At 42.3% G+C, this 14,938-nt stretch overlaps 1 protein-coding gene across 5 annotated transcripts in view; it reads right to left on the minus strand.

Annotated features, from left to right (window-relative positions):
* Positions 1–1,849: 1,849 nt before the first annotated feature.
* Positions 1,850–14,938, minus strand: part of FBXW11 (F-box and WD repeat domain containing 11) — a 70,333-nt gene continuing 57,244 nt past the window's right edge. For all 5 annotated transcript variants that reach the window (XM_069869648.1, XM_069869646.1, XM_069869645.1 and 2 more), the window contains 8 exons: positions 13,455–13,592; positions 12,762–12,880; positions 11,812–12,061; positions 10,535–10,653; positions 9,186–9,296; positions 8,158–8,236; positions 6,377–6,565; positions 1,850–2,882 (listed from right to left, as the gene is read on the minus strand). In XM_069869648.1, the coding sequence (XP_069725749.1) occupies positions 6,404–6,565; positions 8,158–8,236; positions 9,186–9,296; positions 10,535–10,653; positions 11,812–12,061; positions 12,762–12,880; positions 13,455–13,592 (978 nt within the window). In that variant the 3' untranslated portion in view covers positions 1,850–2,882; positions 6,377–6,403. The remainder of the gene's footprint in view (positions 2,883–6,376; positions 6,566–8,157; positions 8,237–9,185; positions 9,297–10,534; positions 10,654–11,811; positions 12,062–12,761; positions 12,881–13,454; positions 13,593–14,938) is intronic.

Genomic DNA, 14,938 nt, shown 5'->3' on the forward strand with positions numbered 1-14,938 from the left:
CAGCAGACCAGGGGGTAGCAGGCAAAGCTGAGGACACCGAATCAATCTCTCACCAGGCACTGCACATCAGTTAAAGAAAACCCAATAAAATGTTTTGCTTGAGACAGTGAGCACTGGAAGACTCCATCTCTGCACAGGGCTCAGCGCATGAACACAGACTGCAGCCAAGGACACAGAATTTTTAAGATATTATCATCTACATTCTTGATAAAGTAAAACCTCTTCTTGTGACGTTTCTGCGGATGCACGACACAAACATGCTGCAGCAAAGCAGAGCCAAGCTCCTCTGAGATGGGAGAACCAGCTCAGCTCTGTCCTCACCGCCTCCTCCCAATGCGCTGGCATCACCCAACACCCAATGCCGAGGCTCGGTTCGACGGCGTTACCGATCCAGTCTTTTAATTAAGTTCAAACCTTTTTTTTTTTATTAAGCACATTCCACAGTACAAAGCTTTAGATCATGAACGATATCTGTACAATTTAACAGTTTCAAGAAGCTGTTCATACACCAACTTTCCAAACATAATTGGCAAACATAATTACAAGTTAGAATTAGACTATCCCAGTGCTTTGAAACATTAATATAGCAGTAATGTACAGTTGCTCAATTATGGTTAGCAAAATAAAGTCCAGAGTGCAGCCAGGATCACTACCATGAATCCCAGGAGTGGAGTTCCTTGGGTGCCAATCACAAAAGTCCACTGCTATGTTACACAAAGCACAAAGAAGTTCAGACTGCATGTTCAAATATCATTATCTCCCAAGGAAAAACAGGAATTTAAATCTTACACATGCATTAAAATAAAAAAAAAAAAAAAGAACCAAAAACCAACAAAAAGAGGACTCCGATCTTCGGAAACAAATACCTTTTTCTTCAGGGCTGTGAGAGATTTCTTGTTTTAAACAGTTTAATATTAAAGCCGTTAGATGAGAAGGGTAACGTAAGACACTTTCACGAACTACTGTCAAGCTTACCAAGAAGTAATCTTAGGGATGCTTAGGAGCCTGTTTGTAATCCTCTACTTTGTCACATTCAGTCATCTCGATGAAATAAAAATTGTTGTAGTAACACGTAACTGGGTGCTTAACTTAAAGGCTGATCCCAATACCTCTCAGCTTGAAGGGTGAGGACAAAACCTTAAGTTGCGCTTCTGTAACGGTTTGGTAACACCTTGACGTGTTCTAGCTCGTAAACAGCGGCCGTAACACCAGAGCAACCCCTCAGCTATCGGACCTTTCTGATTGGAAAAGGGAAAAATGCAAACGCTGCCAGAGGACAAACAATACAGGGCGTACAAAGAACCAAAGGAATGACAATACATTTCTATGACAGCACACAGCATCTCCAGGAAAACAGGTGGATGTCACACAGAGCTTGACTGAAGCACGGAAGAAAAGCCATCGACAGGCGTAGTCACACATGGCTAACGCAGATGAAACGGTCACGCTTGCCTTTACCCATGTCTTATTCTGACACAAGAAAAACACGGTAGCGCTTATATGACCACATAAATTAGAGGGGAGACTACGACAATGTAAGAAGAAACTCCTGAGACTTCCCAATTTGAGCACGCTAACGAAGAGGAACCATCAGCAGGACATCGCAACAGCTGATAGCTATGGAAAAGAAAACCAGCACGGCGATCAGCTCGGTAACTAGACTCGGAGGGACCTCCACCGCACTGTAAGGAAGTGTCACGTATCACACAAAAATAAATTTAAACTTTGGCCCATGGCGCCTCCTCCACTGAGCAGCCAAACTAATGCTAAGGAAGGACATCGGCAGGCATTTGTGAGAACCTGCTGGTATTAAAAGAAAGACACCGGTAAATACTGCGGCACAAAAATATAAGATACAGAACATAAATTAAACTTTTTTTAATTTTTCAAAAGTTTAGAAATTACATTTTAAAATATGTAGTTCCCATTAAAAAAAAAAAAATATCCTAACGAATACTGAAAACCTCCTTTCGCAGAGAAAATGTCTTGGTAACTCCTGTCAACCCCTACAGTGCCAGTAGTTAGAACATCCTGCTGCCAAGTGCTACCACAGTTTGCATTAGTGTGTAGTGTCAGGAGATCCTGACTCCCAGCACCCAGAGGTGACACTGTTATGTACATTATATCTACATGCTTTTACAGTATTTGAAATGAGGCAAGCACACATGGAAAGGTTTTACTCTACCAAACATTAGGAAGCGTGGGACGGCTGTAATACAGAGCACAGTTAAAAGGAAAAAAAGACAGTGCTATACAACTAGTATAGATAACCTAGCCTGAATTACAGGTAATCTTTAATTTAAAAGAAATTATTGGTGCAGAAACAAGTAAACTGTAATTCAAAAATATTACTGAGCCATTCAGAAATATTTCTAAGAGTCCAACGTACACTCCTATCAAACAAAACAGGCTCTGGATCTGTCATGAGAGTAAAGGCTAAAGGACAATGGTGACTCGGAACGCAAAGCTCTGTACATTCTGGGCATGTGTTTGGCACCCAAATTTCATTGGAGAATGTTTTTTCTTTAAAGTCAGACAAAAGTGCAAAGCAATATAAATTAGGCCAAGTCCTTTCTTGACTTCTGATTTATTTCTGAAAAACAACCCATCAGAGTTCAGTTTCTACAGACAATTTACATGTGAAGCTTTGGATTTCTCATTGCAGGGAAGGACAGGCTTCTGAAATTCATCTACTCGGAGTCAGTGACTTTGTAGTAAATTCAAAGATGACCACTGAGAGCAGGAAAGATTAAGAAATTTAGATATAGACTTGTGCTGCTTTGCATCTACACAGCATCTAGAACCAATTCTGACTTTAGCTGTCGATCAACGTCTTCAGGCATGTAGTAGCCAAAAATCCAGTAGTTCAAGACTGTGGAACCCTGAAAGAGACAAAAGTCAAGGTGAACCAACAACAGATACAAATCCAAAAGCCATGGTTGGAGACAGCTGGAGGAGGGCAGGCCCACACCATTGTTTGCACCGCAGTCTGAAACTAAAAGGGCAAGAAAACCCATGAGGAACACAAGTTACACAGCGCATTCAGGGCGTGCTTGCCGTTAAACACTTCTCTCTGTGCTAGCAGTCTTTCCTTTGAGGAGAGAGGCACCTCTGCAGACACTGCCTTCGCTCTGTAGAACATGCTCCGAATTCAGCTGAGTAAGAGCAAGACTCACTGGCAGCAGTCTTTGAGGGGTCACTGAAATGCTGGCAGTTTTCTAAGACCCAAAACCCTTTTTGGGGATGAAGGAGTGACCCCAAGTGAGGCTGCTACGTGCTGAGCACTATTTACTGGAACAGCAACCAGCACACAACTGTGAGAGAATGTTCCTTTCTTCTCCACACTGCAGAGGAGCAAACTCTGCACAGGATGCAAGTTCAGCTGCTTTAATAAACAAGTTTTTAAGAAAACAGACAAAACACTCAAGTAGGTTTATATTTTGGTTATTTTTTCCAGCCACGACTCTATGATCAGCTTGGAGCCAGTTTAAGTTGTTAGTGTAATTAAACCTGAACTTTGATCTTACCTGCCACTTCCTAACCCATTTTTTATGGGCTACAGAGAGCCACTCTCTCCTCTGATATGAAATTCCCATGGAAGGTTAAACATCTTCCCCTTGACTTCCCTTCCCCCAGCCCAAGGGCTGGTGCTTCGTATAAGAATATTAGACTATCATATGGTAACAATTTTTATCATGTTACAATAAACAACAGGAATTCAACAGAAAGCAATAAAACTCTCGCAGCCAACCGCCAGGGCTGTCAAAAACGATCGGCTTTGAAGAGGCATAACATTGCAAGCCTTGTAAAAATGCGTACGGGGCTGCTTCAAAATTCAGAAAGCTATAATGTTTGAAAGCATGTAAAACTGTTTCATTAAATGTCTCGATGAAATATTAGCTGTTTGACCATGATTTTATGTAGATTTATGTGTTTTGGATCCTTAAGTCAGACAAACCTGTCAAAGTGACATCACAGCATCTCTCCTCCACAGGAAATAATTATTAAGGGACTGTCGTTACAGCTCCCAGGATATGGAGGGCTGCATGGTTTTGGTTGTGCATCATGGAACAAGTCAGGCATGAGATGTGCAAGACTGTCAAGCGTGCAGAATTTGAATAGAACACACTGCCAAAGGCATTTCATATTTCGCTGACAAATCGCAGTGACACTGGGTCTCATGGGCTGCGTGTGGCAAGAGGGGAAAGCAAGACAGCAGCATCTTACTGGTTAAACAAACAGATATAAATTTTAGTCAACTCCTAGTTTCTTTTGTGCTTAAGACACACTATGTAATGGTTTTCCATGAATAAAAACTAATGAAAGAGGCCTGCAAAACATAATTAAAAAAAAAAAAACAAAAACAAAACAAAAAAAAAGAAACAAGAAAAGAACTTGTCGATCTCAAATTGTCTTATAAGTTAAGAGTAGAAAGCGTTCATGTATAACCTGGAAGATAGATGGAGATTGTTCCAAAACGAATGATGTTTTCTCCCACAGCCTATTCTACCTGCCTGAAAAGGCAAGGGAAGAAATAGAATTACTCAGAAAAGAAGTAAAAAAAGTTTTCCATAGAGAGGGAAACCCACTCAACTTCCACAAGCCTTGGAGCTCCCACAGCAGCAGTTCATCTGCTATGTCTGCAGGTGGCATGGAAGCCAATGCCAGTACCTCTGTCTTAAAAGGAGCAGGACAAAGTCACAGAATCATGGAACAACCAGGTTGGAAGAGGCCCACCGGATCATCGAGTCCCTAGGGACATTAGCATCCACGACAGCACCAAATTTTCTACAAGGATGCAAGTGTGTCATCTGACATGGTTTTGAAGTGGAAGTCAGAGATAAGCTGCACTGAAAGACCTGGCTCTTGGGGTAGTTGCAGGATTTATCTCCCAGCAAATTGTTCTTCCCACTCTGCACAAACTCTAGGTTCAGCAGTTTAGCCTTTCTGATCCTGTTGTCCTGCTGCAGCAGGATGAGGAAATTCCATGGCTTTTACCAAACTACCCTTGCAGCACTGTTCTTAAAACGTGGTTTTAAGGGAAGGTTCTGTTAACTACTGATTCTGCACACTAGCTCATCTACATAGCATAAGACTTCTTCCGTAATCCTGGGCCTAATTATATTAAGTAATCACAGGTTCAGAAAGGCAGCTCGGTCTGGCAGCAGCCAGCTTTTTGCTTTGACCCTCTGAGAAATGTAACAAGCCGACAGATCCAAGTGTCAGATCCAGAGAAGACATTATCTTGGCTTCAAGTTCAGTTAGCGCAAAAGGCAGCCAACAGTTGCCTGAGGAGTGCTTACAGGTGAGAGAGAGCTGACTTTTAAGAACCAGTATCTCAAAGAAGCTTCCTAGCCAGAAGCAGAGATCCTACAGGAGGAGTGGGAAAACCGGAGGAACTCATTGCTGTAGCTGGGTTAAACATATACAGATAACTAATGAAAACCCATGCTTATATGAAGACAGGAGAAGCCTATCCCACAATGTTTAAGCAGACTATTAATTACCTACTTTAACTAAAATAAATCCTTCCTGTTGGGGCAATGTTACGTCTCCACTTCCTTGGAAGCATCCAGTCTCAGTGCTGGCAGAGACAGGGCACGGGAGAACAGGGCTCCAACTCAGGTTTGGTAAGACAGTTTCTCTGTTCCAAAGTCCCAGTGTTCACAGCTGTTTATAGTCTGCAGTGCAATTGTTGGCAGCAATAAAGATGACATAAGGAAAAGAATCGACTGTCCTAACAAACAGATCTACAGCAGAGCTTTTACCCACCGTACTTTGAGATTGAAATAAAGCTGACTTGCAGAAAAATGGAAACAAAATAGGCAAGTTCATGTGCGCAGTTTCTGACAGCTCCAGAGCTGTCACGTTGCCTAGCACGATGTAATTCTCAGTTCTGAAAGCTTTCCCCGCTATTTGTGGTCATCACCAAACTGCTCCTTTCTGATGTGCATTTCTCCAAAGATCACACCCACGCTCAGTTTACTGGAGAGATGTTACAGTGCTCATTTCAAAGCTTCACACAGTGAGCAGATGCATCAGGAGCTCTAAAAGGCTCTGATTTCACAGGATGTCTGCAATGCTTGTGCCACACACCAAGTCTCCTCAGTTTCCAAGGATGCTATGAATACATAACAACTTTCCATAAAAACATATAAGTATCCAGTTAGGAACAGGAGGCATTATAGAAGGGGATAAGTATTATAAGTTGAGGCTTCATAAGCCAAAGCATGACCACACAAAAACTAGATGGCAAAAGAAGTAGCACAAAGACATACTAGGAAAATATCAGTTTGTTTTGACTAAGCCAACCTGCAAGCAGAGTGATAATTTCAAATATTTATAATACACCCAAGAACAGCGAGTAGTTCCTTACCTTCTGAGGGCAGTAAAGTGCAGACTGTTATCTGGAGATGTAAGTGTATGTTCTAGACGGAGAGCGGGTCTCATTCTGGGCACTGGGTGGCACATTTAAGAAATCCCAAATCAGAATTGTATCGTCGTGGGAACTACTAATGATCTGAAATTCGTCAAATTGGAGTCTAAAGACACGTCCTGAATGTTCCTGTGAGCAATACGGAATGAGTTAGCAAAGCAAGGAGAGGGTAACATTTCACTGCATGTGTACCCACACATATATCTGGACACAGAATGTTAGTTCAAACTCTGGGTGCTGGTTAAAAAAGTCTTAGTTATAATTACACTTGAGTCTAGAAAAGCTGATTCTGTATGTAAACTGTTTTTCAGCAGTACACATGGCTTCCAAACCTAGTGCTTGTACACCCTGAGCTTCCCTGGAGGGGCCAGCCATATAGGTCACAATTATTAATGAGAAAAGCAGTCTATTCTAACCAGGAAGCAGCAATGTGGAAGGTTGGTTGGCACCAACAACCTGCCAGGGCTCCTTCTACAGAACATTTGCATTCAACATCGCTGTGGTCTCTGTTTTTATAGAGCCCTAACACACCCCCATCGCAGCTCCAGCCAGGACACACTGCTCACTGTGAAGGTTTTCTTCCCAATGTCTAAACTAAATCTTCTCCCTTCCAATTTAAAGGCATTCCCTCTCGTTCTATCACTACATGCCCTTGTAAAAAGTCCCCCCACAGCTTTCTTGTACATCCCCTTGAGATTCTGGAAGGCCACTATAACATCATGCTCCGTCAGCTCTTCCAAGACATCTATCTCAAAATGGCACTAAGAGGCCCAGAAAGGGTTCTTCTACTTGTCATAAATTTAAAGCAGGTATGCTACCTTTATTAGAGAACTACCCGGAGCTGTCTGGCTGATCCCCAGACAGTAACCTGAGCTACAGTGCACCCAGAAGGGAGAGAATCAACCTTCTCGGTAAAGCTAAATGCACTACATTCATGTGGGATAAAAGAATAGTTAAATCTCATGTCTGTGAAAGGACTACCGAGTAGAAAGGAAAATGAGAAACATTTCTGGCCATGTAATCACTTCTTTAGGTGTTGGGAAGGCAAGCACACACACTGAATAAGCCAGTTACCATCACATATCAACAACAGCTTTGGGTTGTGGCTGCTATAGCTTGGTAAACTGACTCCTGAAGTAAAATTTCATGCACATTTTGGTGAAAAGAAGTCATTTCCTCAATCTATTTTTAATTAAGTCTACTGTAATAAACCAAAACCCTCATTACAAAGAATAATGTAGCTCAAGCAACAGCTTTAAACCTGATAGTACTCTGAAGCGATCAGAGTTCCTGTGGTAATCCGTTTGACTCAGCCACCCTTCCCTCTTCACATATCTACCTTCCAAACGGAAGGGTTAGAAGGAAGATTTGGGAAAGGCTCACAAGATTAATCCCCCCTTTTTAATAAGAGGAAATGGCAATCCAGCCCTACAATGATATTATGGAAACGTACTAATTACTGGAATGATTTGATACAGTGGTCATGATTTTTTTTTTTTTAAGACTATCTGAGAATCTCAAACTGGAAAAACTTGTTCTTTCTTTTAAGCTCAGATCCAAATCACTCAGGATATAACAATTCGTTCTTTGTTCTTGGAACAAGCAGCAGCCTAGGCTTGATAAAACATCCCAAGTTTCTCACCTATCCCACCGTAATGTAATAAAACAACACTGCCAACTAAAAGATTTCAAATAACCCCAAATGAATTAAGTTTACATACCACTAACGTACGCAAGCATAATGTACTTGCTGGGGCACGAGGGTCAAGAGCAGCTTGCAAGTCCCAAACTTTAATTTTACTGTAAAGGAAAATAAGAAGGTTATTATGAAAGCGTCATTTCAAGTATAAGCATAGAAGAAACATCTAAAGCAATGGAAAGCACAGCAGATTTTCCCTACAGTGAGTTCATCAGGATCAAGCAAATTGTGAGAATCTTTCTTCACTAAAATACTAACACTAAATCTCATAAAAATACAGTTTTGTATTTATTTTTAGCAGTAAATACAATGATGTTTGTGATGGTCCATGCGGGTTGGTCATATGTATGCAGAAGCCACTTTGGAACCACAGATCTCAAAAGCTCACAGCACTACTGATGAAGAGCAAGGTTCCAGTGGTTCCAGAATTAAACTGGAAATGCCAACCTGAGTGAGACACTAAACGCAAATAAAAGACTAGAGATAAACTCAGTTCAAGAACTGTGTTCAGTAACACTATTGTTCACTTAAAGCATGTAATCTGTTGTGGATCCACTGCGCACCCAAAACACCGAGCAAAGCATAAGCGTTAACAGCAGGGCTCCTGTCCTCAACCCAACAGAAATGGTTTAAGACTTCTGAGAGCCCCACAAGACATATTTACACTTGCAATAAACATCTCCAGTGCTGCTGTCCTATAAACACAGAAAGTCTAACCTAGTCTAAGCACACCAGCCCTGACAAGGAGCAATTCCTAAGGGAAGGAACACCACATCAGCCAGACAAAAGTTTACTTACTAAAGAAAGTCAAAGTTGAGTACTAACACAATGTAGGAGTGTGATAAAAAGTATCAGAAAAGCAATTCCTTGCTACTTAAAACTGCAGCCTGCTGTGTGGAAATGATCACACAGAAGCCATTCAGTTAAATATTGGTCTATTAATCAAACGAGAAGAGAACCCTTACACCAGGGAATACCAGTCTTGATAGCTTTCAGAAGACGCTTTACTAAGAAAGGCAAAACTTTTAGAAATTGCTTTCAAAAACATACCCATCATAGGCTCCACTGACAATCCTCTTATTGTCGAACCTGATGCATCGAACCAGTTCTTCATGGCCTTCTAATACTCTTAAACAGGCACCACATTCAATGTCCCATAGCCTTAAAAGAATAGAGAACAAAGGCTGAATACTTCATGGAATCATCATAGAATCATGGAATGGGTTGGGCTAGAAAAAACCTTAAAGCCCATCCAGGTGCACCCCCTGCCATGGGCAGGGACACCTCCCACTGGATCAGGGGCTCCAAGCCTCATCCAACCTGGCCTTGAACACCTCCAGGGATGAGGCAGCCACCACTGCTCTGGGCAACCTGGGCCAGGGCCTCCCCACCCTCACAGCCAAACTTTTCTTCCTAAGATCTCATCTCAATCTCCCCCCTGAAAACCATTCCCCCTCATCTTGCCCCTGCACAAACTGATCAAGAGCCCCTCCCCAGCTTTCAGGCTGAGCACCGCCCCATAGCCTCGCAGGCAGCGACTCAAGCCAGCTACTGAATGGTTTTCTAGGGAACGGTTTTCTTCCAAAATTGAGAACCATGAGATGTTACGGAGGTAAGTTTGCGTTGCAGATGCAGTGTCTCGAAATTAATTTAGTCATTCAAAATGACATACAAGTAAAGGTTGGATACATGTTACGTTATCTTGGGAAACTTTGATACACTTTTCGGTTCTGCATGAATCAATGATTAGAGGTGAAAAGTAACTAAGAGAACCAGTGACGTCTTCCTCACCTAAGTAGAAGGTAAGCTGATAAACTACAGCAATAGAGACCTCATTGCTCTCTACAACTACCTGAAAGGAGGTTGTGGAGAGGAGGGAGCTGGGCTCTTCTCCCAAGTGACAGGGGACAGGACAAGAGGGAATGGCCTCAACCTCTGCCAGGGGAGGTTTAGGCTGAACATTAGGAAAAAAATTTTCATGGAAAGGGTCATTGAGCACTGGAACAGGCTGCCCAGGGAGGTGGTTGAGTCACGTTCCCTGGAGGTGTTTAAGGGACGGGTAGATGAGGCGCTGAGGGACATGGTTTAGTGATTAATAGGAATGGTTGGACTCGATGATCCGATGGGTCTTTTCCAACCTGGTGATTCTACGAATAGACAAAGGTTCTGCTGACATTTGATATAAATCCTCACTATCCCACTTTCGCACAGGGATGTGATATGTTTACTTTCACACTACATTAACTTTCACTCTTAAATCATTTGCTCCAACAGCAAGACACACCAAGGATCTTTTGCACGCGTGGCAGTGCAGGACAGCATCAAAGGTCAGGGGAATCCTGCTTTTACACCTGCAAATGTGCACTGTCACGTACCAACAGAAGCTCGCAGGCACCCACCTAATGGTATTGTCTGAAGATCCACTGACAACTAGTCGATCCCTGTACTGGAGGCAGGCAATGCCACGCTTGTGCCCATTGAGAGTACGGACAAACTCGCATGTACTCGTGCTCCAGACCTGTGAAACAAAAGATAAGAGCTCCTCTAAGAACTCCACCCAAACAAGGCTTTTGAATTTCAATAGAAGCCATTATGAATTCATAAATGGAAGCGGTCTGAGGCTGAGATCTAATGGACAGTGGAAAAAAGACTTGCATAGTATTTTTCTGGGCAAAGAGCAGAACCTGGCATTAATGGAAAGCTACGTCCATGGGGACACAGCAGTGACAACAGCCATGGGCACCGCTGTTGCATGTCAGGTCAATGAGAAAAGTTCCAGGGGCCGTATACAAATATTTTCAGGTGGTAGAGACTGTCCCAAATGATTTAAAAAATTGGATTACACTTGAATCTTGAGAAGTCAGTAATCGTTTTTAAAAACTGATGTTATCATATACACAAAACCCCCACATTTTTTAATCAAAGACATTGCTAGCAACCTACTGGTAAGAGAACGCCAAAACCGTGGCCTATAAAGTTTGGTGGCTGCTTCTTTCTTAAACAATTCAATCAACTTTGCCCACTTTTAACGAACTGTAATTGAAGTTGTAACAATGTAGTGTATCCAGTGGCTCATTTTCCAACTAACAGCAGAGCAGGATCTCTGGCAGATATTTGGACATTAAGTCGCCAAGAGCTTTTTGGCGCAGCCTAAGGCAGCTCTGGTTCTAAAGAGGGAAGGGTGGAAACGCCTTTGTTGTATTAATATACTCTGGGTAGCTCAAATCTTCTGGTATGCAATAGTCTTCAAATACAGCCTCTTAATTCTTCAAACAGAGCAAAGTCGAGTTGAGCTGTTGGGAAGGCGTAGTGAGGAAAGGCAACTGCTGATAAATTTCATGTCTGAAACAGGATTGCCAACTGAAATAAAAAGTACCGCTTGGAAAAAGGCACAGAATGTGCCACATTTAACAAACAAACTGATCCTGGAACTAGAGTTCAAACAGAAAACAGGCTTCACTTTTTTGCAATTGTACAACAGAAGCCACAAAAATGTTACGAGTCTAGTTATGCGCATAAAGACATTAACAGCTAGCAAGAGGAAGCAGCAAGCTCCACGGTAAGGAAAAAGGCATAGAACTGCTACGAACACCCTGGCTCTTCAGAGTTGAATACACTCAGCAGTTTTTCTGGCTTGGTAGGCACGCAGAGCTACATCAGAGCTCTGCCAACTTACTTTAATGGTCCTATCCCCTGACGCTGACACAATATATTTGTCATCGAAGTCCACCACGTTAACGGCAGCACGATGGCCAACTAAGACACGGCGCAGGGTGATGTCAGTAGGTGATGCCATATCCCAAACAGCAATCGATCTGTCCTTGGAGCACGTCACCATTAAGCCATTACTGAACCTCAAGTGAAGCACTGCCTCGTTGTGATGAATCAACGTGTTGAGAACTTCACCCGTATGCACATCCCAAACTCTGCAAAAGAAGAGAGTTTTACTCCCAATGAAGGATGATGGCTATGCATGGTATAAATGGCAAACACACCCACCCCTGCTGCTGTCTCTAATGAAGAGCTCTCTGACTGCTAAAGACCTCTCATGGCCCAAGGAATGCAGGAAGATGGGTGCTAGGGACATATCCTAGTTCAAGTCTCAGACTCATAAGCAACAAATTAACAACTAGGCCACGAAATAGCTAAACTGGGACAACTGCTAAGAGAAACTGCTGCTACAACTCATTCCAGGATGACTAGAACTTGCATGATGTATAAACTGATGGAACAGACCAAGACAAATACTATCCAAGATGGGTTCCTTTTGGTTTTATACTGTTTGTTCAGATTTAGCACCCTCCATGGCTACCTACTAACTTAGGTGAAGTGAAAAACTCTAAATGTATAGGACCTGAAGTGTGCTTAGATCAGTTCTTAAAACTTTTAGAGACTGACACTGGTTCAGCAATGCCAGACACCAAGAGGAAACAAGGCTCTTCCACTGAACTGTACCTGAACGCCTTCATATTGGACATTACTGAATGTGATGCTTTGCTCAGTATGAATTCCTTGCTCATGGAACAGAGTATCACATTCATGGTAGGGATGTTTACTGATACTTGGATATCACTAAGTTTTCCCAGTCCAGATACTCTAATTTTTGTGCAAAAACTTCACACTCACCTCACTGTAGAATCTGAAGATCCAGTTACAATGACTCTCTCGTCATACTGCAGACAGAGAACCGAACCAGTATGTCCTGTTAATACTTTCAAACATTCCAAGCTTGTTTTGTCCCAAATCTGTTAAAAATGAGAAGCACAAATGGCTTATCAAGAACGTGGATCCAAGACTGGAATGTTGCTGCAACAGAGAAGGAATGAAAAAAATGGAGACAGCTGGAAGACTCCATAGGTCATTAGCCTGTCCACTCAGGGGGCTTGTCCTCACTTTTAGCTTGAGGAAATCTCAGTGCAAATTTTTGACAGAACAGCGAAATAACTAGTGACCACAAAAAGCTAAAAGCCATGGATGATTAGCATGAAAGCAACCTATTAGCAGGAAGGAAACTACTAGCAACGGCAAAGAGACACACCTGAGGACAGAGGTGAATGCAGTCTTCATTCTTGTTCTGTGAACTCTGGTGTCACCAGCACCTCTCTGCTGTCAGCAGTATCAATCTACCAGCTGACAGTCCCTATAGTCCCCAAAGTGCAGGTGAGAACTTAGCTTGGCTACAGAAGATGCCACATCCTCACAAACACTGTACAGATCAACACTCTCCCATAAACAGACAAGAGAAATCATCAAGATGACAAGCAGCCGAAGCAGAATCACCCATTAACTTCCATGGAAAAGACTGAAGGAAGTGCTTACCTTAATGGAGTTATCTCGTAGGCCACTGATAATCTTTTCATCGTCATACTGTAAACAGTAGACACCTTTGCTGTTTTCCGAGCGGCACTGAATCCTTTGCAAATTGTGTCGTCCGCATCGCCAGTTAGATTCTATAGTCTAACAAGAGGGGAAATACCCAGGAGTTAGGCACGAGGCTGCATCTCGAGCATGCCTGCTCCAACACACACACTGCAATCTTCCCACTTTTGCATACACCATCTCTAAATTGGAAGTACCTAAAACTTAAATGGGTCTTTTCTCCGCCTCTAATAAAATTACACAAAACACAATGAATTAGAATTAGGACTTTTATAATTCATCATGACAGCGTCTGTGTTCAGTGGTGAAAATTATGGTTAACTAGCCTTAATGAGAATCTCCAAAGGAGCCATTAGTGAGTAACCTGTTATAACGGTTCAGTTCCCCCATATTTACACAACCATCTGACAGAAGCAAAGATTAAACCAAAATCTCATATGGTGCCATGCTCAGTCTCACTCGAGAAACCAACATTACAGAACCACTGAGTCCCACAGTAAGGTTATGGGAGTTCCTAGACCTTTCCTTCCATACCCAGTCACTTCACTTATTAACTGATGTTACACACCTTAGAAAGGGATTTTGAGATATGAAATTCTCCTCTAAGCACCTTAAAGCCTGATAAAAATAAAACTGAACAGGGACTATGAGATTTCAAGTAACCCAAACTTACATTTTCTCTTTCCTTAAAACCTGTGGAAGTCTAATCCTTAACATTTTCATTCAGAGAGGTATTTTTAAGGAAAGAGACCTGACACACCTTAAGAAGCTGCATATTAATTCATAGTAGAAGCAGGATGATTGCCATGTCTTAATCAGCTTTATTACTTGTAAGACAACAAACGATGGTTTCAAAGAAATGTGGCATTTCAGACAGAACGTTCGTACCAACAGTCATAAGAGAATCCAGGCACAGAACTCCAGGCCAACACCTGCAGTACCCAGACAGGCTGGGATGCTTTCTGTCTTCCAGCACAGGCACCAGAACAGCCATTTATTTGCCTTTTTCCCTGGGATCCCCCCCAAATATTGCATGGAAACCTGGGGAGAAGCTGATTGACTGCCAGTTTGATTGGAAAAGCGTATTTATAACCAAATCCTAACTTTCAATGCAATAGCAGGCACCACTGCAGCTCCTCCAGGACTGGAAAACAACTGAAATGCTTATTAAAGACAAAAGTGCAGTGCAACTATGACATTCCAATTCCAGGAAAACATGACTGCTCCAAGGGAAAACTAACCTACCACTTCATTTTTCAAGCATTTGCTCCTTCAATTGTCTCCCATTATGCAATTTGGAGTGTATTATCCATAGCCATAACACAAACCTGAAGGGGAACAGAAATTTGTCTAAATCAAGTACTAAGAGATGCTTCTAGAGGAGCACGATGATGAGCTATTCATCCCCTCTCATTCCTTTCCAG

The sequence above is a fragment of the Phaenicophaeus curvirostris genome, chromosome 15, assembly GCF_032191515.1.
Source record: "Phaenicophaeus curvirostris isolate KB17595 chromosome 15, BPBGC_Pcur_1.0, whole genome shotgun sequence".
In the NCBI taxonomy this organism is placed as follows: domain Eukaryota; kingdom Metazoa; phylum Chordata; class Aves; order Cuculiformes; family Cuculidae; genus Phaenicophaeus; species Phaenicophaeus curvirostris.